The sequence below is a fragment of the Mangifera indica genome, chromosome 10, assembly GCF_011075055.1.
Source record: "Mangifera indica cultivar Alphonso chromosome 10, CATAS_Mindica_2.1, whole genome shotgun sequence".
Lineage (NCBI taxonomy): Eukaryota > Viridiplantae > Streptophyta > Magnoliopsida > Sapindales > Anacardiaceae > Mangifera > Mangifera indica.
The window spans coordinates 5,412,161-5,437,920 of record NC_058146.1 but is presented as its reverse complement, the minus strand read 5'-3'; the positions used below and the strand labels follow the sequence as shown (position 1 = coordinate 5,437,920).

The 25,760-nt window shown below is 33.5% G+C and overlaps 5 protein-coding genes across 7 annotated transcripts; 3 read left to right on the top strand and 2 right to left on the bottom strand.

Annotated features, from left to right (window-relative positions):
* The first annotated feature begins 4,952 nt into the window (after nucleotides 1-4,952).
* On the top strand, nucleotides 4,953-5,765 carry LOC123227155 (wound-induced protein 1-like). Its single transcript, XM_044651839.1, has one exon. The coding sequence runs from the start codon at nucleotides 5,230-5,232 to the stop codon at nucleotides 5,545-5,547; it is 318 nt and encodes a 105-aa protein (XP_044507774.1). The 5' UTR covers nucleotides 4,953-5,229; the 3' UTR covers nucleotides 5,548-5,765.
* A 5,430-nt stretch (nucleotides 5,766-11,195) lies between these two features.
* LOC123227940 lies at nucleotides 11,196-17,385 on the top strand. The gene is made up of 4 exons (XM_044653098.1): nucleotides 11,196-11,759; nucleotides 12,264-12,333; nucleotides 12,431-12,521; nucleotides 17,120-17,385. The coding sequence occupies exons 1-3, from the start codon at nucleotides 11,391-11,393 to the stop codon at nucleotides 12,481-12,483; spliced, it is 492 nt and encodes a 163-aa protein (XP_044509033.1). The 5' UTR covers nucleotides 11,196-11,390; the 3' UTR covers nucleotides 12,484-12,521; nucleotides 17,120-17,385.
* Nucleotides 17,386-17,514: 129 nt separating this feature from the next.
* On the bottom strand, nucleotides 17,515-20,036 carry LOC123227939 (staphylococcal-like nuclease CAN2). 3 transcript variants are annotated; one of them, XM_044653097.1, is made up of 10 exons: nucleotides 19,910-20,036; nucleotides 19,349-19,786; nucleotides 19,173-19,228; nucleotides 18,978-19,092; nucleotides 18,790-18,900; nucleotides 18,515-18,702; nucleotides 18,377-18,436; nucleotides 18,148-18,307; nucleotides 18,000-18,068; nucleotides 17,515-17,913 (listed from the first exon to the last, which is right to left on the bottom strand). In XM_044653097.1, the coding sequence occupies exons 2-10, from the start codon at nucleotides 19,499-19,501 to the stop codon at nucleotides 17,815-17,817; spliced, it is 1,011 nt and encodes a 336-aa protein (XP_044509032.1). In that variant the 5' UTR covers nucleotides 19,502-19,786; nucleotides 19,910-20,036; the 3' UTR covers nucleotides 17,515-17,814. The 3 variants fall into 3 exon arrangements, with proteins under 3 accessions (XP_044509032.1, XP_044509031.1, XP_044509030.1); XM_044653096.1 differs by having other exon boundaries at nucleotides 19,349-19,578; nucleotides 19,703-20,017; XM_044653095.1 differs by having other exon boundaries at nucleotides 19,349-20,017.
* Nucleotides 20,037-22,039: 2,003 nt separating this feature from the next.
* On the top strand, nucleotides 22,040-23,028 carry LOC123226899 (copper transport protein CCH). The gene is made up of 3 exons (XM_044651462.1): nucleotides 22,040-22,474; nucleotides 22,573-22,648; nucleotides 22,721-23,028. Exons 1-3 carry the CDS (start codon nucleotides 22,466-22,468, stop codon nucleotides 22,858-22,860), a joined length of 225 nt encoding a protein of 74 aa, XP_044507397.1. The 5' UTR covers nucleotides 22,040-22,465; the 3' UTR covers nucleotides 22,861-23,028.
* A 6-nt stretch (nucleotides 23,029-23,034) lies between these two features.
* LOC123226898 (protein EARLY RESPONSIVE TO DEHYDRATION 15-like) lies at nucleotides 23,035-23,823 on the bottom strand. The gene is made up of 2 exons (XM_044651461.1): nucleotides 23,477-23,823; nucleotides 23,035-23,362 (listed from the first exon to the last, which is right to left on the bottom strand). Exons 1-2 carry the CDS (start codon nucleotides 23,742-23,744, stop codon nucleotides 23,202-23,204), a joined length of 429 nt encoding a protein of 142 aa, XP_044507396.1. The 5' UTR covers nucleotides 23,745-23,823; the 3' UTR covers nucleotides 23,035-23,201.
* Nucleotides 23,824-25,760: the final 1,937 nt, after the last annotated feature.

Sequence of the window (25,760 nt, the reverse complement as noted above, 5' to 3'; positions counted from 1 at the left end):
TAAATTTCTCAAACACTTAATTTCAATTATTTTATTATATTTTTACTCATTTTATTTTAATTTTATCATTACAAAATATTACAAATAGATTCAAAGTCAAATGAATTTAATCCATTTGAATATTATCATGCTGATGCTGATGATATTATTGATAATGCACAAAGTGAAATAGGTAGAGCACCAACAGGTGAAAGTGGTACAATCTTCGGTTTTAATAATTGAAAAATAATTTGTGTTTAAAAATTTTAATTAATTTTTTTTTTAAATATTGATTAAATGGGCCGGGCCAATCCGATTAAAGTCTGGTTTGGCCTAATTAAGACCCGTTATTATATGGGTCAGGCCTTAGGTTTTTTATATTTCAATGGTTCGACCCGACCCAAGGCCCATTACTGTTTGATCATCGGGTCTGGCCCAACCCATTGACATCTCTATTTTGGCCTAACAAAAGTGCGGTTGTTGAATGTTATCAGTTGTAATCTTATGAAAAAGTTTGTGTTGTAATGGAAGGAATTTGCATAAAACCAAAAATAGATTTTTCAAAAACAGAAAACAAAATCATTAATAAACGGGGAATTTGTGATGAATAGTTATTTGTATCATATGATATGATATAATATATTATAAATAAAAAATGATACGTATCATAAAGTATATTGTAATTAATACGATATGATATAATATATATCTTACGATATAATATATATTATCGATACGGATCAATATATTTAAAAAAAAACAATAACATAATAATGATATATATAAAAAATTATAAATTTAAAAGAATATATGATGTTTTTAAAATAATAATGTGTTAATTATATTTTTTATTATTTTATTTTGTAAAAATTAAATCATATAATATAATATTTAATATATATATATATATATATATATATATATATATATATATATATAAAATTACATTTTTAATATATGATGCAATATTATATGTGCTCCTCTTACACTGGAAACGGCAGCGTAGCTAGCCTGGGGGATTTGGAACTTGTTGAATAAAATAAGAGCGGCAGTCTGTATGTTGTCTAACTTTTGGCGCCACCCACTTGACTTGTAGACCCATAAATGCTTTTATCGTTGAGAACAAGAAGCATCTGACTTTCTCAACGAACCCAGGTTTTTCTGATTAAGACTGATCGACAGGCTACCCATGAGTGGGGGCACATGATGGTTGTTGTTCTTCTGCTCCATCTAAATTGCTTTGCTCCGTATGCACTCTGTGGTCTAAATCTGGGGTACAGGATATCTGAACGACCTGCGCTAGGTGTTGGGATATGCATATCTGTTGCAATATCTGCGCCTGCAATTGCTTGTCTTTACTCCATGAAGAGCCCACTTGGGAGGGATTATGATTGTGTAAGAGATAATGAAGCACAGATTGTTACTTCTGGTGAAATGGTTAGGCCAGAGCACACAAAATCACTAGAGAAAAAATATTCATTTGCATTAAGAGATGAACAACCGCAATGGAGCGGTGGCATATTTGATGTTAGTGATGATATTTCTTTGGCTTACCTCTCACTGTTTTGTACTTTCTGTGTCTTTTGGTGGGATATGGACAGACTTGGGTTTGGCAACATGTATGTTCATACTGCTACTCTTATCTTGTTCTGTATGGCTCCTTTCTGGATTTTCAACTTGGTTGTCCTTGATGTTGATAAGGAGACTGTCAGAGGAGCTCTAGCTGTTGCTGACAGTGGCAGACCCTACGCAAGTGGCTTCAAGGAGGTCACTTTGACCCCCGTTGGATTTTACACACTTGAGATATTTCTATTGGCCATGAAGAATAAGTGTTTAATATTTTTTAATATTTAAAAAAATTATTAGTTCAATATATTAAAAATATCAAAATTATTGTTAAAATCTGACACTAATTTTTCTTAGATTTTATTATTTTTAATTGACTTTCTATTTTTTGTATTTTTACATAATGACTTTTTATATTGTATTTTTCAGGCGGCTCTTGGGTATTGGAATTGTTCTTTATATATTTAGTTTTATTTTGAGATAGATACGAATTGAATTGAGTCAACATTAAAAGTAATTCAAATAAAAATAATTTAGTTCAGATTTATAATTTAAATTTATGATTAAGATATATATTTAAATTCGTAGTTTGAATTCATGATTCATTGACAAAACAACGTAGTTTAACAATTATTTAACTTTATTCAAATTTTGTCACAAGTCAAGTTTGAATCGAATCAAATTATTTATTTAGTTTACGAGCCGAGATCTCTTTAGTTCGAGTTTGACTTGATTTTAAAACAAATCAAACCTCTTAACTTGAATTCGATTTATATTTGATGTAAAAGAATTAGAATCGAATCAAGTCAAGTTAGCCTTCGAGTCCAAACTACCTCAGTTTTGGTCCAGCACGAGTTTACTCTATCTGTCCTCAAAAACATAATGCAAATTTTGCTTGCTTTTTAAATGAATTCAAATCCATTACCCAGTTCCATGTTTGTTTTTGTGAGATTACTGCTATTAGATACAATTCTACATTGCTCTACCGTCTGCCTAGCTTTGGTATTTGTCAAAGAAGCCATTGTAGCATTGAAAATGAATAGTAATGCTATTATTACTCTTGAGAATTGCTCTATGTTTTCTATTAAGAGCACTAATATTCTGCACAATAACTAGAAATCTCACATCAAACTCCCTTTTTCACACACAAAAGACTTCTGGGTAGTGGAGTTTTGCATTAGATAATCAGAGGACCATATTGGTAAGTGGCACTGGTTCTTTTTACCAGCAATTCTGATGAAATACAATCTGCTGCTTGATCGATAGTGATACATCACTTTCTGTTTTAGGTCCTAATCATGGCCAACATTCTGTAGTTGTCAACAGATTTGTGGAATGGGGCTTACTATGCAGCAACAACGTAGGCATAAAATTCCACTAGCTTGAAAGTTTTTATCCCACTGTGTTGTCTCTGTCATGACCCTCATTTTAACGACAACTATGGTAGTCCAATGCTCCAAGTGTCAAAAGATGAGGTCGTAAATACAGGGAATATAGATTTAAATCATTTTAATAATATTTTAATATAAAATTATTTATTTATTTGATTTAATAATTATAAAATTAGTTATTAAATTTAAAATTCTTATTCAATATTAGATTCAAACAAAATTTTTTTTTTTTAAAAAAATGATAAATACCAGTGTTTCAGTTACAAAATGAAAGTCATAAAAGTTTGGCCAAAAGACATATTTCCACCCTTGGTTTATTGTAAACTCAAACTGACATTCGTTAAATTTTAAAAATTCAAATTTTTATTTATGAAGTATTAAAATTAATAATAAATAATTAATTTTATAAATAAAATCATCATTCAATTAATAATATATTAAAAATAATAAAATATTATTTATTTTTTAATTTAAAAAATTAATAAATTTTTTAATTAAATTTTAAAAAATTATCTTCCTTTTTACTAGGTTTTGTATTGTTTTAACCAGTTTTTCTGATCTTCTCTCTCTCTCTCTCTCTCTCTCTCTCTGTGACAATCTTATCTTTCCCCTATGCCTTCTCCTCTCCTCTAATGTCTTCGCGCCGAAGACATCCATCTGTTTTGGCCCAAAAGTTTTAAACCAGCTACGTTAACCCATGGATAATTAATTTAGGTATGATTAAGGCAGTAAAATATGTGGTGATAATTGTCTCAATAATTCGGTCGGCAGCTTTAACTCAAAAGAAACTGTCTAAAAAGCTTCAACGTGTTGCCAACGCAAAAATAATGCATTCCAGCTGCCATTGTCATCCATCTATGCAGCCTTCACCAGTCCGCCAGGCTGAACTCAGACCACCTTGTCTCAGATAACTCTACCCCAGAAAAAATATTAAAAAAACAGATATTGCTGCTGCTAGGCTTAGTCAAATTTGGTCCGACAGGATTTCAACCCTCTGATTTTGAATCAGCTGTCTGGTTATGGTGCCAGTCAGCATCACCCTGAATTTTACCACGACATTTTCTTGCATCTTGTAATAAACAAAACCCTGTCTTTGTCTTGCCTTCAAATACACCCAATTGTCTTCATTGTATCATCTCAAAATTAAGTGTTAAATAATCTCCGTCACATATTTGCTGACGTCTACATATTTTTTCAAAAACCATGGACTCTTGTTTTCAAAATTATATATATTTTTCTAATACGAAAAACAAACACATGCCAACCGAAATTATTCGATGCACTAGAAAAGCCTTGAGCCGATGATCTATTAAAATAATATTATTTTAATTAATATATATTAATATTAAATTAAACCCAAAAGTTAGATCAAACTTAATTTAAGTTAAACTTTTTTCAATTAACCCAAGCAAACTTAGCTCTATTCAAATACAAACTCGATTTAATTTGAATTTATAATTATCAATATCTTATAAAATATGATACATATCTTACGATATAAATATAAAATAATATGTATCATAAAATATATTAAATTAATATGATACAATAAATATATTATATATTATTGTATGATATATATTATTTATATCAATTAATATAATTTAAAAAATAATAATATAATTAATATATATATATATATAATTTTAAAATTATTTATGATATTTTTAAAATAATAATATTTTAATTAAATATTTTATTTTTTTATTTTTTAACAATCATACTCACATACACCCCTACTTGAGATCATGCCTTCCCTGGATAATACAGTAATTTCATACAAAAATAAAGTTATTTAATGCTGAGTTAGAAAGTTGATTTGACTATTACCTAGCTGGCCGGTCTCCACCCGCCAAATCTAATCACAAGTAATAATTTTTTATCCAGTCGAGCATCCACGTCCTCAAAACTAAATCGATTTCTTCGCGTCATCTACATTTTGTTATTTCCTTAATTACCCTTTCAAAGATTTTATCACAGCCCAGTCTCTTGTCTATATAAAGCTCATTTCTTCCCGTTCATAAACCCATACCAGTTCTTTCTGGTTTGCCCATTCCATCTAAAGGGGAAATCTTCGTTTTCGTTTTCTCTGTTTCCAGCTTCAGTGTTTCTGTATTCGCTTTCTGCACTGGCTAACTCTCAGGAAGAAACTCTGGCAGATTCCAAACTCGAGAACCAACAAGTGGTTCTTGCGCTGTATGATGCCTTAAGTTCACGTGACGTACAAACAGTGCACCAGATTCTAGCTCCTGACCTCGAGTGGTGGTTCCATGGCCCGCCGACTCACCAGTTTATGATGCACCTTCTCACTGGCGCTTCATCACCCTCTGATCCTTCTTTCGAATTCAAACCTCTTTCCATCACCTCCTTCGGGAACGTCGTTATCGCCGAGGGCTGTGATCACAGCCGTCAAATCTCCTGGGTCCACGCCTGGACTGTTACTGATGGGATAATTACTCAAGTGAGGGAATATTTCAATACTTCTCTTACCGTCACTTGCCTTGGAAAATCAACGGTAGAGATTAATCCCGCGCTTTGCCCGTGCGTTTGGGAGAGTAGCTTCTCCAACCAGGTCGGAAAATCTGTCCCGGGTCTGGTTCTTGCACTATAATTACCTAAGATAAAACAGCCGTGTGTGATCAGGTGCAGCCGTGAGTAGAATAACATTGTGAGATAAATAACATAAGGACTGCGCGTGTCTGAGATGTGAGTAGAGTGGTTGGCTTGCTCTTGTGTTTGTTTGTTGTGTTTGGTTGTTTTCATTGTGATGGGTAGAGTTCGACCCATTTGGTGCTTTGAATGTGCAATAAAGATAAATTTCTTCAATAATTTAGTTAAATCTAAACCATCCATCATGTGACACGTGAACGGCTACATGCTAATTTCTGATATCTTATGACACACCTTTCACGGAAAAGTGGAGATATGATGTCATCATGTTTGTTGGTCCAATAATAAATCACGTGGGGACTTCCCATGCAACGACGGATCATTTCTACATTATTTCTAGGTAATAAATAAATATTTGTTTTTTAATTAAAATTTGGATAAAAAATATTTTTTTTAACTTTTTTGTAATAATTAAAAATTTTTAAAAACAATTTATTATATTAAGGTTTTAAAATTTTTTAAAAAAATAATTTAAATGTAAAAGTTTAAGAAAGAAACATATTACCAAGGGAGTTTTTGTAGAAGTCTTGTCATATTGGAAAAGGGCGGGATAGAGCCTGATCCCACTTATCGAGTTATCATATCATCCCTGATCAATTTTATCATGTCACCGCCCCTGGCATATTTTATTCAAATTGCTTTTATTTTTTATTATTTATTATTAATAAAGAAGAATATTCTATTAAAATTCCGAATATTCATAAATTTTACTAATTTTATTTTCCTTTTTAAGACAAATTACATATTTTCCAATGCAATGGCAAGTTTTTTTTTTTTTCCCAAATTTGAGAATTGATATTTTCCCTTTCCAATAAAGTTAATTATTTCCTAATTGTAATTAGAATATGCTTATGAATCAAAAGCATATCAGAATATGCAAGAAAACCAACATGGAAGATTCTAGTAAGGAATTTTCTGGAGTGTTTTCTGCAGGAACATAAATATTTGGGAGAACCTTTTTCCAAAGAATAATAATAATAATTCACCAACTTTCCAGGGAAGAAGATGATCTTGTTAGGCAAGAATATGCCGAAATTTTAAGATCTTTTCATGCTGCCCATTAAAATTGATTGATTGATAATTACAGCTGTTCTTTCTTTCTTTCTTTCTTTGGATTTTGTGCATCATCTTGATTCCTCCTGGTCACTGTAATGGTGGACTAAATGAACTGTGACCACATTGAAAATGATTTTGAATACGATGGCATTCTTATCAAACAAAACAAGATTCCAATATTCATAATAAGCTTTGACACTTATAGAACTGTATATTAATATATACTAATTTTTGGGAAGATTGTATACAAGGTAGTGCTTATCCTTTGAAATTAAATGATTACTGACATTCAACAAGAGAAAACAGTCACAGTATCAGACAAAATTAGTTGAAGGATGAATAGTCATATTATTTTCTTCCTAATAATTTAAAATATATATATTGTTGTGATCTGAAATCTCACATCGTTCTCGTGTAGTCTATTGAGTGTGTATATAAGCAGAGGTCAAAAATCCTTAATTTGAATGACACGTTTTCATAAGAGAAATAAAATCGTACGGGCCTGAAGCCCAAAGCGGACAATATTGTTGAGGTTGTTTATAATACGTTATCAGTACGATTCGCGATGGGAGGGTATGTTGTGACCTGAAGTCCCACATCGCTCTCGTGTAGTCTACTAAACTTGTATATAGGCAGAGGTCATAAACCCTTAACTTGAATGACGCGTTTTCATAAGATAAACAAAACCGTGCACGCCTAAAGCCCAAAACGGATAATATCGTTCAGGTTGTTTATAACATATATATTTTTTTTGGGTCAATAAGAGTATTATAAACAAGAAACCGAGGCCTCATATTTTATCTTTCGTTTATTTTTTTTGACAAGCAACATTAAACAATATTAAGCCTTTTTTTTTTTTGGGTTACATATTTTTATCTCATAATGTTTTTTATATCATAAATGAATGAAAAAGTCTATTAGTTTATAAGCTTTAAGTTTTCATAATTTAATAGACATATCGTAAATGTGATTTTGTCGAGAATTACATTTTATTAGTGTAATTTAGATTGAATCTGAGTAGATTATTGATGACTGTTTTTAGAGGTATTATAATTTTAAAAAATAAAAATAGTTAAGGATAATATAATAATTTTATTTTGTAACACTTTGCTAAAACCCGTAGGAGGCGTTTGATTTAGATAATGTTTTATTACCAAATAGAAAGATTACTTAGAAGATTACTGGGTATAAATGATTACTATGTTTGATAAAATTTGATAGGTATAAATAATTATTGTGTTTGGTTAAAGGTAATAAAATATTACTAGTAAATTATTTTACTAAAATGCCCTTAAATATAATTATTTTAAAATATTTTTTATATTATTTGTCATATTAATTAAAAATAAATTTATTTTTGTCTCAAAAAATTAATAAATAATAATATAATTATAATAAAATCAAGATTACCTCGGTAATCTTTAAATATCTAAGGTGAAGGTAGTTATCAGATTACCACCTATATTATCTGTCACGTCAGCATTGGTAATAGAAAATTACTATAATATTTTATTACTGACAAACTAAACAAGGGAATAAAAGATAGATTACCAAGGTAATTTCAAAAAACTCAAACCAAACGCCCCTTTACTATTACCAAGATTATATGAAATTTTATAATTTAGGTAATCAAGAGGTTGGACTTTGTAATTTTCCCAAACCTTGCGTGGGCAAACCCCACTCTTATTTAGTTATTATTACGCAAAATTTAAACTTCTCGATGAAATTTTAACACAATTTTGATTTTTTAATCATTATTTTTAAATTTTTAAATAAAAGTTAGATTATTTTTGTTATAAATTAAAATTTAATTTATTGGTGGTTAATTATTTTTTATAACTTATATTATTTTATTTGATAGATAAGTAATAAAATATTATAATAATTTTTTATTACTGAGATTATTTTTTTGATAAGTATATAAAATGTAATTTTATTACCAATTCTAATAATTTTTAATTTTTTTAACTATTTTATCTTTATTTACTAATTTTATAGAACAAAAATATTCTCATTTTTAATTAATATAATAAATAATATGAAAAAATATTTTATAATAATTATACTTAAATACATTTAAATTTAAAAATATTTAATATTTTTTATTATATTTATCCCTACATAATAATTATTTATATTTATTAATTTTTAATCAAAATATAATAATAATAATAATTAGTTAAAAATTTTCAAACTAATTTATTTTTTTGATAATTTTTTAATTATCCAAACAAAATGCACACAAAATAAAACATTTTTTGGTTCTGCAACCTTAAATGATACTTGTATCATAATATATACAACTGATTAATCTCCCCCAAACTAAGTTGATAAGATTTGAAAAAAAAAAAAAAAACTAAAAATAGAGAAGAGAACAAGTCTGATATCATGTTCATGTTCATGTGACTTAAAACCACATAAAATCTGAATAAGATGGTACTTAAAATGGCAGTTGTCTTGTCAACAAGTCAATTAAATTAGAGTACTTTTTATCAATTTTTTATACTATTTTATTCATAAATAATAACATATAATTATATTAAAAATAAAATAATATTTAATTATAAAATAATATATTATTATTATTTATACATAATATTTTATATAAAAATAATTTTATTCAACCCAATAATATTGGTAACATAACGCCATGGTATGCTACACAATCTTTGTCATATTTTCATATTTGTTTTACTTGTTTAGATTCTAAATATCACTCCATTGGCCTCATCTGCTTCCTTTGAGAAAGTTATTATATCCCCTCCGTTTAGACACTTGGCTTTTACAAATGCAAGCCAACCTCTTCCATCAAGAACAGGTTTTGGGTGTGTACCACTTCTCTAGGTAGAGAGATAAAAACGCCATGGATGACCTTTCAAATCTAGGGCAGTAAAATCTATTGAGTGATGCTCTTTAGGAATCTTGGGAAAGTACTCCAAGCCTTTACTTGGGATTGTCAACCTACATAGATATGTCTATTATGTAGGGTTTAAAATTATCAGTGAATCAAATTGTCAAACTTAATAAATTGTTGTATAACAAAACTAAAACAATCAAAGTTCATATTTATGATTCTATATACATCTTGCAAATGCAACATGCTGCAGCCCAAACAAATATATATTTTACTTTTATGGGTAATTAAGAATTAAGAAGTTAACTAACTGGGGTGTTATGACATGCTTATGACATTTCTCCAGATATCATAAGGCAACTAAGATTTATGAAGATATAGCAAAGCAGTCACTCAACAACAACTTGCTAAAGTATGGAGTAAAAGGTCATCTTCTTAATGCTAGCAATTGCCAACTTTGCAAGGGCGATGTTGTTGCAATTACCAATGCAGTAGAGCGATACCAGGTTTAGACACTTGGCTTTTACAAATGCAAGCCAACCTCTTCCATCAAGAACAAGTTTTGGATGTGTACCCCTTGTCCAGGTAGAGAGACAAAAACCCTATGGATGCCCTTCCAAGTCTAGGGTAGTAAAATCTATTGAGTGATACCCCTCGGGAATCTTGGGAAAGCGCTCCAAGCCTTCACTTGGGATTGTCAATCTACATAGATATGCCCATTATGTAGGGTTCAAAATTATCAGTGAAATCAAACTATCAAACTTAAAAATTGTTGTATAACAAAACTAAAACAATCAAAGTTCATATTAATGATTCTATATACATCCCGTAAATGCAACACGCTGCAACCCAAACAAATATATATTTTACTTTTATGGTTAATTAAGAATTAAGAAGTTAATTGATTGGGGTGTTATGACATGCTTATGACATTTCTCCAAATATCAGAGACTTATGAAGAGATAGCAAAGCAGTCACTCAACAACAACTTGCTAAAGTATGGAGTAAAAGGCCATCTTCTTAATGTTGGCATTTGCTAACTTTGCAAGGGCAATGTTGTTGCAATTACCCATGCATTAGAGCGATACCAAGTTTAGACACTTGGCTTTTACAAATGCAAGCCAACCTCTTCCATCAAGAACAAGTTTTGGATGTGTACCCCTTGTCCAGGTAGAGAGACAAAAACCCTATGGATGCCCTTCCAAGTCTAGGGTAGTCAAATTTATTGAGTGATACCTCTCAGAAATCTTAGAAAAACGTTTCAAGCCTTCACTTGGGATTGCCAATCTATATAAATATACCCATTATGTAGGGTTTAAAATTATCAATAAAATCAAACTGTCAAACTTAAAAATTGTTGTATAACAAAACTAAGACAATCAAAATTCATATTTATGATTCTATATATATCCCGCAAATGCAACACGCTACAACCCAAACAAATATATATTTTACTTTTATGGTTAATTAAGAATTTTCAAACTAATTTATTTATTTTTGATAATTTTTTAATTATCCAAACAAAATGCACACAAAATAAAACTTTTTTTGGTTCTGCAACCTTAAATGATACTTTTATCATAATATATACCACTGATTAATCTCCCCCAAACTAAGTTGATAAGATTTGGAAAAAAGAAAAAAACTAAAAATAGAAAAGAGAACAAGTCTGTTACCCTAAATAAAGATCTGGAGTGGAGCATGCTTCACTTGGTACTTGACTGAGCTCAAAACATAAGCTCACCCACAAACTCTGACCATAGAAACCAGATAAGGACGGCAGAAACACCTATAAAGTATAAATAAAGTCACAATTTATCCTCTTATTTCTGTCACCTATAAAGTTTTTTTCTTTTTCTTTTCCAATCTGTTATATGGGCAAATCACTTTCATCAACCGCAACAAAACTTCAGGAACTTGCCAAGGTAGCCTCTTCATCACCCGATAGGCTGCAAAGAGCAAGACCAAAACACTCAAAGCCGCCACCTTTCTTGAGAATTCGATCAGAAACAACGAGGCCGAGTTCTGGGGTCCGAGTTGACTTGGAGCCAGTGAAGAAGCCAATTATGGAGGACAATTGGGAGGGCCAAGAGAGGGTGCCACTGGCTCAGGTGGTTTCAGATTGTGTTAAACGCTGGTTCCAAGACACGCTCAAAGAGGCCAAGAAGGGTGACACGTCAATGCAGGTTCTTGTTGGGCAAATGTACTTCAGTGGCTATGGTGTGCCTAGAGATGCCCAAAAGGTGCATTTCTTTCATGTTTTTGTTTCAATTTTATTACTTTTGGGTTTATTGGGTGTTTGTGATGGTGGGTTCTGAATTTTTATCTGTTTTTAGTTTCCATCATTGTGATAACTGATGCATATATGTTGAATGTGTTTCATTTTAGGTTTCCTTTGTCCAAGCTACATTTGTTTCAGATTAGAGCAAGTTTGCTTCAATTGGGCTTAATGTTGTGTTAAGAATATATTCATAATATATGGTTTGGTTATTTGGGGTCTTAATGAACTAAAATTAGAAAAGCTTTCAAACTTAGAACTTATTAGGAAACGTAGTGAGCATTGCAATATTTATTCTTGATGTTGATACGCTTGCCTCAATTTGGTCGATAGGAGGAATTCATTTTTTGCCTTTCATGTTGACTGAAATTGTTCTTCTTTATTGCCTTTGAAGTTTTAATCTACTATATCCTTGTTTTGAAATTGTGGTATTGAGTGGATTTATCTTTTATATATATATATAAAAAAGGGGCATGCTTGGATTAATAGAGCTTCGAAGAGTCGATCTTCAGCCTGGAAAGTCAGTGATAAACCTCCAGGTACTCTTTTGCTCTTTCACTCACTGTGCCGATGAAATGAATCAATTTTTAACTACTTCTTTGTTTGTTTTAATTGGTATTTATTTGGTTTCTCAAGGTTATAATGCAAGTGACTCAGATTCTGATGACTTAGAGGATGATACAAAATGAGATCAATTTATGCTCCAATCCGAATCTTCAATTCCTATGTGAGATAAATTCTATGATGCTTTTGTTGGCTGATTGCTATGATGTATCTTGTACTTTGAACTACCTATTTTTTTTTCTCTAAAATACTGTTTAGAGGTCTTTTAGGCTTTAGAAGTTTGAGTTTAGGTTTATGTTTGGATTTGATATTGCTTTACTTTGTAACATTGGGTAAATTTTTTATTTGATTATGATACGAACATTAGGAGAACCACACCTCAAAAGCTAGCTATTGAGATGGGAGAGCCTAAGGGCATATAAACCCCACACTAGTTGACCATACTTTCCAATGTGGGATCCAAACCTCATACCTTGCATTTGGGATTCTAACATACCACCACGCTCCGCAGCCCCGATGCCCTTGCGGGCTGGCTGTGTGCTAGCTCCCTGCTAGCCCCGGGCGAACACTGCAATACCAGTGTCATCACCTGCGCCGCACGATTGCAACTGAGAGACATGGTGATGACTTTGATACTAAATGATACGAACCTTAGGAGAACCACACCTCAAAAGCTAGTTATTGAGATGGGAGAGCTCAAGGCCATATAAATCCCACACTAGTTGCCTATACTTTCTAATGTAGGATTCAAGTCTCACACCTTACATTTGGGATCCTAACAGATTCTTAAAATCCTTTGGGTAGATTATCAAGGTATACAATAGAATATGTGGGACTGCCACAAGGGGAGTAAATTAGGGAACAATTGTGGGGTTGGCTATAATTTATAGCAAATGAGGGGGGAGGGGGGTTTAGGGGATCGTGGAAGACATGTGGGTTGCTTGGAATAGACGCGAGGAAATTAGTTAGAAGAGTGAAATAAAAAGGGGATAAGGGAGAGGGAAAAGTAAAGAAGAAAAAGATCAAGAAAATGGTGTGGGAAGCCTCTAGTTGAGGGATGTTTTGGCTCCTCCAACTATCAGTCATCCAATTTGTGTTTTGTTGTTTTGCTTAAACTAATTATAATAAAGAGAATTCTTTCAATTATTGTTATTCTTTTGTGAATAATTCAATGGAAAGTTTTCCATTTCATTTTTTTGACTATGTCAAATTCCAGCCATTTGCATTCTGTGTGTTTGTGTGTTTTGTTGGTTGTGAGTGTGTGTTGCTAGTTGTGAGTGTTTCTTGATTGGATAGTAAGAACTTGCTTGATTAGGGTGCTTTGAAGTGCTATTAGAGCACTTTCTTGGGGAATGGTTGGAATGAGAATATAGGCAAAAATGGAATCAATGGAGGTGGTGTTGAGATAAAAAGGGAGGTCAATGAACACAAAATGTCGGGTTTGTTGTGCAAAAATTGGAGTCAATAATGGTGAACTTGTAAATCTTGCAAGATTGTGTGGGGGATATGTTGAATGTGTAGGCACAAAAGGAAGAACTCGAAAGAGAGAGAACTCATCATCGAAGGTGGAGCAAAATATTCTGAAACAAGTTGTAGAGGAAATCAATAATACAATAATGACGGAAAGGGGGGTGAATTAAAGAGAAAGTAACTTGAGTCAATAAAGAGACTCGACAAGATTTGAGCAGTCGATAGTTGGAACTTTTTGGGTTCCATGGAGAAACCCATGTGGATGGTTGTTGAGGGCAAAAAAATATTTTTGTGTAAATTGAGTTTACAAACGAGAGATGGTATTGTTAGTGACTATCTACAATGAAAGGAAGCCTAGTTACTGTTTTTCAATTGGGCGGAGTTTAAGGAGGTAGTGAAAAAGAGATTTTGACTATCACTAGACAGAACTTTTCACTAGGAGGTCATGGCACTTCGACAAAGAGACAATGTGATCAAATATCATTGTTAATTTGAGGTTTTGTCGACAATGCTCATTGATGTCCAACGAATTGTTGATGGGGGCTTATATTAATGAGTTGAAGGACAAGGTATAGGTAGAGCTCCAAATGCTTAACTTGACTAACTTGAAACATGCCTTTGAATTAGCCCAAAAAGATTGAAGAAAGAAATTGGACTGTGAATCAAAAAGGAATTAACCCACAAACTTTCTCTAGGAGTCCAAACCCATTAAAAATAGGTAACAACAATGAATTTAATTAGCAATATTATAACCTAAATAATTCAAACAGACCTTAACTATCCGTCAACCCATTCCATTACTTTAATAACCCAAACCCATTTAAAATGAGGGGCGATTTATGGTGACTTTAGGAGATTGATTTTAAGTTAGAGGCTAGGGGGTTTGCGAGCAAGTTGAAATGGGTTTACTAGGATTTAAGATGGTTCAGGGCTTCTTTCCCTTGGAGCTTAGGAGAAATTAAAGCCAATGGAAGACATATTTAGTAAAATTTAGATGGCAAGGAAAAAAGGCAATGTTACATGGCAATCCAATTTCGATGAAGACTATGGTATCAATAAAAGTCATGGTAAAAACTATCCAAAATGACAGGCATGGGTTGAGCATTCAATTCCAAGACACAACAAAGGAAAAAGTAAAGCCAATGAAGGAGGTGGAACTAGCAATCCAAGATGTGTTGGATCAATTTGAACCTTTTTTCGCAGAGCTATAAGGGCTACCATTTGAACAACCTCAAGACCATTCAACCACCCAACTTTAAGCCTTATCATTAATCCTTATTACCAAAAGTCTGAAGTGGAGTGTACTATCCATGAAATGCCCATTGCCTGGATCATATGGTTGATAGTGAGCCCTTTTGTAGTTTTGTTTTTTTGATTAAGAAGAAAGATGAAGGGTGGAGGTTTTGTGTTATTATAAAGCCTTGAATAAGATTACTTTCCTTGACAAATTCTCGATTTTGGAAATAGATAAACTGTTGAGTTAGCTAGGTAGGGCCATAATCTTTTCTAAATTGGATTTAAAATTGAGGTATTATCAAATTTGGGCATGCAAAGTTGATGTTGAGAGAATGATGATTGGGACTCATGATGACCATTATGAGTTCCTTGTGATACCATTGGGACTCTCCAACACTTCAGCCACAAGTCAAGCATTATTGAATGAGACATTTTGAGATTATCTAAGGAGGTTTGTATCGGTGTTTTTCGATGAGATCCTAGTATAAAGTAAAACAATAAAGGAACAAGTGGGGCACTTGACAAAGGTGTTAGAGGCGCTTCAAAATCAACAACTTGTGGTTAATAAAAGGAAGTGTGTTTTCAACCAAAGAAAGTTGGAGTATTTAGGCCATTCAATTTTTGAAGATGGGGTAGCCGTTGAATTGAAGAACATCCACCACTTGATTGAATGACACCTAAGCAATGGCCAAAATGGTTAGTTTGAACGGAATATTGGTATAATACTACACGTCACGATGGCACAAGTATGACGGCTTTTCAAGCCCTTTATGGAAGGGACTCCTACCTTCCTCTGATTAGTGGATAATTTGGCAGTTGAGGAAGTTAATGTGCGGATTCGGGAGCAAAATGTCATTCTAGTTGACCTTAAGGCAAATCTTAATAATGCAGAAGGATGAAGAAGTTTGCAGATATGGGGTGACGAGAAGTAGTTTATGCAGTGGGGGGACCAAGTGTTTTAAAGATACAACCATATCACTTCCATTCCTTTAGCCCACTGCCCAAATGAGAAGTTGACCCCTCTCTATGGATCATCCGAGAGCATGGAGCACAGGCTAAGGGATTAAATCAAGGACTAATTGTGGGGCTGGGTGAAATTTTTGAGGATGCCAAATGATGAGGGCAAAGACAAGTGGGTTGCTTGGAATGGAGTCTTTGAAATTAGTTAGAAGGGTGAAATAAAAAGGACAACAGACAGAGAAAAGGAGAGAAGGAAAAGATCTAGAAAATGGTGTGAGCAGCCACTGGCAGAGAGAAGTTCCGGCTCGTCAAATTGCCGGTTATCCAATTGCCTTTTTGTTGTTTTGCTTATAATAACTGAGAGAGAGAACCCTAGCAAATATTGTAATTCTCTTTTGAATATAATTCTTTGTAAAGTTTTCCAATTTATTTTCTACAGTGTGTCGAATTCTGCCCATTTGCATTCTGTGTTTGTATGTTGCTGGCTGTGAGTTGCTTGACTGGGTACTAAGAAGTTAATGGACTAAGGTGCTAAGACTGTTACTAGTTTCTAGTTCTTAGTTTTTGTGGAGAATTCACATTCTAGTTTGGATTCACGGGTCTAGATTTTTAGGGAGAAGCGGTAGTTCCATCTTTGATCAGCACAAAACACAAACAGTTTGTTATAGCAGAAAAAGCATGGACGACATGACTTTTTATTTCTCTTTTGACTATTTAGAGTATAAATTAATATAATTGCTAAGCATAAAATGGCTGCAATTAACTTGTGCAGACTAATGTTCATTGCAGTAGCAAACTTATGTATTGTGGAACATAGAATTTCAAGGCATGCCGGTTTGTCTGCAGACTAGATAAATTAAGATGTTTTGATTCTTTAAAGGACAAACTTTAAACATCTTTAAGCTATATGAAGCCAATATCTGAGGTGACAAATATGTTTTTTCAGAAAAAAAAGGCTTATTATATTCTGATACTTTGTATTATCTGATAAACTATTGTTATAAATTGGAATAAACAAGTCCTGTATACCGAGTTTCAGATTCTGGTTTCAACATTGCACTTTGTGTACTGAATTATGCCTCTTTTCTTTTGCAGTGGATTCTTGGGCTGTGCCAGTTTTGTCATCACATTTCCCTTATCTCCTAAAAATTGTTGAGCCTGGCTATATCCCTTATCTCCTAAAAATTGTTTAATTTATTACTCTAGCCATCTTTTCACCCACACTTTTCTTTCTGTGGCTATTACTTCGAATTTTGAGCTTTCAATGGAATTAATTTTTCATTTTCCTCAAGAGAACATTCACAGGCACATAAGAAGTAATTTTATGAATTACTCTCTGGATTTTGCATTGTCTCGGATCATCTTTGGTGTGAACCTGTGTTGTTTATTGACAATTTTCTTTAGTGTCCTTACAAAGACCTGCATTTGCTTATTGTTAGAAACCTACAATATCAATTCCAAACACCGCAGTACTCACACAGACAGAATAATTATCTGGAAAAGTGTCTAAGCTGGTATAATTTAATCACAATCAGCTGGTACAACACGGAACCAACAGAAAGCAATTATCAAATATTCTGCAACAATCAACGGTAAAAGCCAAACTACACAAACCACATAAAATCTGAATAAGATAGTACTTAAAATCGCAGTTATCTTGCAATGTCGTTGTGTTTCTCTTCTTTGCCAACAATTCGAGGCCCTGATTGTGAATATTGACTCTGGTCTGGTTGTGCCTGGGCAATATGGTATCTGGAGTCAGATACCAACAATTCACAGTTGTTAGTTGTTCATCTGCCTTCGCGTCTGTCCTTCCTCCACTCCCATGGCTTCTCAGGGTTCGGTGCTGCCCATAAACCAACTCGCTTGGCTCTAGCCTCCCTTTCCCACTGATAGTTTATAGCAAAGATTTAGAATTGGAAGATCAAACAAACAAAATAAGTAGAAAAACAAAAAAGTTTAACTGATCACTTACTGTTGAGAGCTCTAAGCGTTGGTCATATGCATTGTAATGCCATGCACCGCCTTTCTTCAGCATTACTTCCTGTTTGAGAACTTTGAGATTAGCAGATTTTTTCTGCACAATGGGTGAACCATAACCATGTTAGAACAAGACGGTGTACCTGTACAAATATGCCATTGCTGTATATATCTCCAACGCTGCGACCATATTGATCCTCTCCATAGACTAGGATTCTCAAGCTCTTACCTTGAACAAGCTTAAGCAGTTCTTGTTTTGATTCTTCCCCATATGGCATCTCACCCTCGGGTGCATCGATACCTCTGCCCCCCATTCAAAAACTTTAAATGTAATGAGATTTGTGTTATTGAATTCAGTAAGAAGATAGTTACCTTAATCGAATGCGATATTTTCGAGCAAGAACCTCCTCATTGTTTGGAAGATTTATTACCCTGAAGTAACCGGGCAATAAGTCATTTCGAACAAGTATTGAACAATTTCATCAAGATCAAATGGATGCAAAATCTTACCTATATCCAGCATTAATAATTTTTTTGTGAAGTGCATCTGCTTCTTTATAATTCCTCTCTGCTCTTGCTTGTGTTCTTTGCACAGCTGCCTCTTGTACATCTCTGGGAACACAAGCAGACTCCCTTGGGCTATCAGTACTTACATACACTGTAATTGTATCGCCATCTGCCACTGCTCTTGCATCTACCTGATTCCATTAAAATCATCATCAATATAAACCTTCACTACTTTCATTTATGATAATTTGGAATTGAAAGAGGAATTATTTCATTACTGGAAGCGTCTGCATTTCAAACAGCACTCCCTCAGGCAATGATGTTGGGACACCAGCAGAAATTTGAACAATTGTATGAGGAAGAGGCAAACCATAAAAAGCCAGCAAGCCCTACAAATTAGCAGTGATTATATTAGCACATCTTCAACTATAGTTTCAACTTTCAAGAATTACCCAATCATCAGTACCTCAACATCTGCCTTTTGGTGTCCCTTCAAGGTCTCTACTATAAGCCTAGTTGCTTCCTCTGCTGTGTTTGGTGGAGGCCTTGCTTGCCTCCATGCTTCTGATATTTTTCTATACCTTTACACAGCAAGTATAATGCTTAGTTACAGCAAGAAAATACATTCCTTCAAGAACATTTAACTAAAAAAGTGTTTTACCAATTAGCCTGAGCCTTCCTGGACGATTTAACATGCTGATTAAGGCCTTCCGGAACCTGATAAAAGCACACATCGATCTAAATTCAACTCTGATAAACTAAGATAACCCAGATTTACCATTAGCTAAAAGCAAACAGGCATAAAAAAATTGCCATTAAAAATGCGATAACAATTACCTGTGAGGTGATCTCAAAGTTAAACAGATCGTGGGCGAGAGCGGAGACACCAATGGTGGCTGCAGAAACTCCATGAGGTCCAAGAGATCCTGACTCCTCTGAAGTTATCGGTTCGACACACCTCTCATACAAGACGCGAAGTATATTCCCCATGAAGAAAAATTTTCTAAGGTGAAAATTTTAAGAGCAAATGCGAAACTTTGTGATGAAGAAAAAGCTTAAGGAGAGACTTGTGATAAGGAAGAAAGAAATTAGATGGAGGGGGACAATCAACAAACAGGGAAACAAAAGCAACCCTGTGAAATGTGGCGAATTTTGATTGGGTAATACTTTTTAACCAAGATGGCTTGTTACCATGAAGACCTAAATTCCTGAGTTGGCGGGCGGTTAACTTTTCAGGTCAACGGCCTCCGGTTAGCTGCAAGGGGAGTTAGGAAACTGCCATGAAGATCAACATGCTTTTTTCAGTTGATAAAAGAATCAAAAGTGTTTTCAAAAAATACTTCAAAATTTCGAAAGAACTCTGAAAACTGTGTCAATTCATATCAAATTTTTTCTTACACGAAATCTCAGGACTAATATAAAGTGAAAACAATGTCGTGCCTTCAAACTTAATTGATTCTGTATTCGCTTCTTTCCCCTTTTTTTCGCTCTTGAATCCTATTGGTAGAGAACAAAAACAGAAAGCAAGTGTGTGTGTGTGTGTATATATATATATATATATATATATATAAATTAACAATTTTTTCACACAAGGTTTGGCAAAAAATTCTTTTTTTATCTCTTAAATATATAAATCACACTTTATCATTTAAAACACTTTAAAAAAAAAGAAATTATAAAGATAAAATAATAATTTTGTTATGAAAATTTTGACAAAACATATATCATCTTCTTCCCCTTTTGGTCCACAGTCATTAACTCTATTTTTCATCTCAACCACTCATTTATTCCACCATCTTCATAAAATATCATTGTTCTTTATCATTGACGTATGAAACTTTGATCTTGGTGATACCGAAAATGGTTTTTTGACTCCTAGCACCCAAGGCAGATTTGTAATATACAATATGACACAAACACCATATTCTCAAATTCACTCAGCCACTACCCCAAGTTTCGTGTGGTTCAAAAAAAATTGGAGTGATTTCGATGTGCACTAGGTTCAAATCTTTTTTACTCTTCTTCTCTTTTTCAGGGTTTTGGCTTGTAGTTGCCTCTCTTAGTAAAAAATTTCAAATGAGCCAAGTTGTTGTTTTAGTTCCCGAATGACGAAATTTCAACACCCTTTTGCCCCATTTGAGTTTGCGAATGTTGTGATAAGTTAGCTTTGGATGTTTCTCTTGAAGGGGGAGGACCTGATACATTTGAATTGTGAAGTTATATTGGTTTGAGATTGGAGTGAGATTTTAACGGAGTAAAGATTGAGACTTTGGTTGGAATAAGTCTTGTGTCAAGGGTTAGTTTGAGTGGATGAATGAAAGACCCATCATAAAAGTTTAGAGTTGAACTAATATTATCAATTTTTATGTAAAAAACTTAAATTATTAGATCATTATCCAATGAAATTAAACAAGGTTTCTAGTCATAAGAAAAAAAAAAAGTCTTGTGCCAATCGATTTGATCGGTTGAATCGAAATCGAAAAGAAAATGGGCTAATAATAAAAGGGAAATGTTGGGATGGTTGTGTGGATGCATTGCCGATTTATGAGATTGTTGGTTCTGGAATAGGGTGTAAGAATAGGTGGAGTGGAGGTAAGAGTTGGGGGGTGAGAGTGGAGGAATTCGTCACTTCGAGGACGGCTATGAGAGAAGGAGAAAGTAAAACGTGAAAAGTAGTGGTAAATGAGATAAGAGGAAGGAGAAAAAGAAAAAGATGGAAAGAGGAGAACGAACATGGAGATTTATATGAGGGTCGTATAGTGATTATATATATATATATATATATATATATATATATATATATTTTAATGAATGTAATTATAGTTTTTGTAAGGTTTTAAAAACTCATTTATGTTAATGAAGTTAAACTTTATATAGATAAATGTGATTTATTAATTTTAAATGTGAAAAAAGTGTTTTTGAATCCAACTTTGAGGTGAAAAATGTAATTTACTCTTCTTTATATTATTTCTCTCTCTAGTTATCTTTTTTTTTTTAATTATTCTAATAAAGAATTTCATCTCGATCTGATCATTTTTTAAAATAAAATCAATTATATCGAATAGGTTAAATTTTAAATGAGTTAAATTATCTTTTTAAACAGAATTAATCATATTAAATAGATTAACCTCACAACTATTAATATCTTAAAGAAAATTTAAATTTATACCTTCTTCGATACAAATCCTCTCCCATTGCCACTAAAACAGTTCTTGGGAGGCTTCATAGCTACTTTTACCCATTCCAACCAAGGTGAAGAGAGAGAGAGAGAGGAAAAAACAAAAAAGGGGGAGGCCAATTGGGCTTCACAATGTCCCACTGATATCAGGATGGACTGATGCGACGCATATGACACCATAATATCCAACTTTAATCAACGAAAAACACTCGAAAAAGCATATTAGTTAGTGACCACAAAGCCCCAATTCTTAAGGGGACCAAAGGGTTGGTATTGGTACTAAATAAAACAATAGCTTTCTTCTCAACGCTCCTTAATCAATCACTTTAATAGCCTTGAATGCTTTTAAGTTTATCCGAAGCTCAATCCTGAGGTGCTATTGTCCAGTTTCATCTTCTTCCTTTCTGCTGGTTCAATTTTCCCTATTGCAGTTTCCGTTTGTGTGAAACTGAAATGCAGCTATCTCTGACCATCACATTTCAACACTAGTTTCCTCATAATAATTGAATGTGAACACACTTGTACCAAAGTTATTAACCAGAAATCTCCACCACATATCGTCACACAGCTATACCTCATTTCCAGCCTCTCAAGTCAATAAAGTTTACAGCTTTTCACAAAATTAAAATTCCCAATCTATCAAGTAAAGAATCCAATACTCTCACCACCCAACTCTCTCTTTCTCTACATTTATTTATGCCCAACATTCAATTTCCAGCTGCATTCTTTCTTCTTCATTCTTCTGCCAAACTTACATCTTACTGATCAAAATCAAAATGCCTAATGTACGTAATCCTCACTCACCAAAAGTTTTGCTTCTTTATTTATTTTTTTCTGCATCGATTGTCATTCAGTTCTTCTGTATTTTGTGCTCATTCAACAGGTTGTGGAACTGAAAGTTGGCTTGCACTGTGAGGAGTGTATCAGGAAAATCTTAAAGGCCATCAAGAAGATAGAGGGTATCTCTTTTTCTTGTCTCATGAATTGTAATTTTGCTTGTGTTTGTCTCTCAAATCTGTCTTGGTTTGCAGATATTGAAACTTACAACGTGGACACCCAACTCAACAAAGTCATAGTGACGGGTAACGTCACAACAGAAGAAGTGATCAGAGTTCTTCAAAAGAATGGCAAATCTGCAAGCACTTGGGAGGAAGCTCAACTCAATTGTTGAATAGAATAGCCCAGCGAATCAGCTTAGCAAGTTAGCATTTTAGCACTTGATCTTTACATCTTTATTAATGGCTGCTGCCATTAAAGATCATAAATTTGTACCGGTTGTTTCAACCAAATCAACTCTCCGAGGAATATCCAAATATTAATAAACAAAACCATTGCTCTATGGGAATGAGATCATAAACTGGAAATTCATTCTTATATAATAACTCAAATTACGTTTTATTCAGAATTTACACCAAGTACAAAGTTAAACCCAAGTCTTTGAGCGACCACCATATACAAAACAAAAACATCAAAGGAAAAACGGATTCTCAATCAACTCGAATCGACTAAACTCTACCGCGGCTGCTGAATCGGCCTAGGACTCAGCTTCGCTTTCACGATCTTTGGAACCTTCTCTGCATACCTCGGCTTCTCATTCAAAACTGGACCCGTTTTCCATTTCAATTTCCCAATCGAAAGTAACTCCTTCCCCGACTCCATCTCCTCCGCCGCCTCTGCACACACATAACAAAAGTCAAAAACTCAGTTACCGAGATAAATCGAGATAATATAAAGTTGTATGCTCTTTTGGGGAAATTTCTTTTCTTTCCCTTAACGTTGTAACTTACGGTGGTAGCTCCAGTCGCCGTCGTCGAAGAGATCGTCGTTGAAGAGATCGTCGTCGCTAGGGATGGCAAGATCGTCAAACTCGGAGAAAAGCGGGTCGAATTGGGGATCAAAGTAGCGTTCTTGGAGCCAGTAATCACGGAACCACGGCGTTGATTGGACAAGGGCCCACCATTGGTCAGAGAAATCTTCGACCGTCCGATAGGCGAGTGGTATGAACATTGGAGCGTTAGGATTTAAAGTTGAGGATGAAGAAGATATTACCTCCATCTTACGATAGCGCAGAAGCTCTAAAAAAGATAAGGATAACCAGACCAGACTGAGAATTTTGAGCTTGACGTAGACGCACTCGCTTCTTTATATAAGGTACAACTTTCAATAACACCTTCACTTTGATGTTATTTGCACAAATGCCATTATCTTTTTTTTTCCTCTTCCTATTTGTGTTTTATATGATAATTAATATAATATCATATAAAATACTAATAATAATGCAATAAATATGCTCCAACTAAAAATTTAAATATATAGTAAGACTATAAATATATTAATTAGAGAATTTCTGTCCACATTTACAACAGAATTTTGGTTTACATTTTAAAGGATATAATTCATACCTATTTTTAAGGAATTTTTTTAATGTATTATTAGAATGATTAAGTTGATTTTTATTGGAAATGAAAAGGGCAAAAGTGTAAAATCAAGTGGCTGAATATGACCCCAAAATATCATCTAAATTGGATAGTATCATAGAACTGTGCACCAACGGTACACTGTATTGGGTGTGAGTCACCAGCTCAAAAAGAATTTGTTTTATTAAATTAAATAAAGGCAGGCTTGGAGATTTGTGTCTACCGTCACTTGTCGGTAACTCAACCTTTGTCCTTTTCTTTCCTGCTCCAAAAATTTAAAATGACGCGTCATTGTCCTCATCCTTTTACCCTTAAATGGTGGGCCCCGTTTTATTTTAAATTAAATGTCAGTTCTTGTCCATTGGATTGGACGCTTCTCTTTTCATTTTCTAATCAATATCTAGATTATAAATATCTTTTCTTTTTATAATTTTATATATAAATAAAAATATATTTATATAATAATATATTATTATTTATATATAAAAATTATGAATATAATATTATTTAAATTTATAATAGTGTAATTAGTAAAAAATTAATTTGAATAAAAATCCAAAATCCTTTTAGCCCTTTTTGGGAAATCTCAGGAGAATTAAAATTTGTGCTCTTGAATGCTATATAATTCTTAACAGAATTGAACAAAGGAAGATTTCAAAAATTCTCACCCTCTTCTTCTTTAATTAGTAGACTGTTCTTAATAATTGGTGCTCTGGTTCTTTTCAAATGGTGGAAGATACTCGGCTGCAAACCTTGGATGAACAAATTCGTCAATTGTTGGCTATCTAGGGTGTTGCGGTGGCGAAGTTTGATTCCGAAGAATAGTTTGTTGTTAAGTAATTGGGGATGAAGATTTCAATGATGGATGCACAGTTTCTTCAACATCTCAGGGTAGGGGGATGGCCGGTTGGCAGATGATAGATTGCTAGTGGCTGATGACATTGCATTGCTTTTGCAAGCCGTTGGTGTGCCTGTTAATTCGAGTGGATCTCCATTCAAAACCTTTTCGATTGGAGGTGCCATGGTTTGATGGAACAGACTTGAAAGGCTGGCGATTTAAGGCATAACAAGTTTTTGATTATCATGAGACTACCAAAGCAATATCTCCATAACCTACAAATTCATTTTAGGACTGTCAGAATTTGTGGATTATTAAACCCAATTAGCAGAACCACCCTAAAGTGGTTGGTTCTGCGGCAAACCATCAACACAGGTTCGAGGAGTTAATTTGCAAGGTTTTTGGCTTTTTAGATTCCTTCCTCCTTAACTGCCTCAATTTTGAGTTGCACTTTGATTCAGTGAGAGGTACGCTCCTTTCAGCCATTCAAGAGGATAATATTGGAAGCTCTTCGGTTTTCGTTACGACAACAAGGTTCCAGGACTTTGGGACCTTTCACGATCTTCTCATAACTCAATTACGCCTCTACTACCATTATTTTTTACCTCGCCTTTAGTTTGTTGTGCTACAGAGCCTTCGCCGATAAGTTCCGCAACATTTTCTGTTAAGCTTCTTACCACTATACAAATACAAGATGTCGCGACAATGAACTTTTGTTTCAGTTGCCATGAGTGTCCTCACCGGACTGTAAGGGTAATAATTTTTTTATCTTTTTTTTTACTATATATATATATATATGTATATATATATATATAT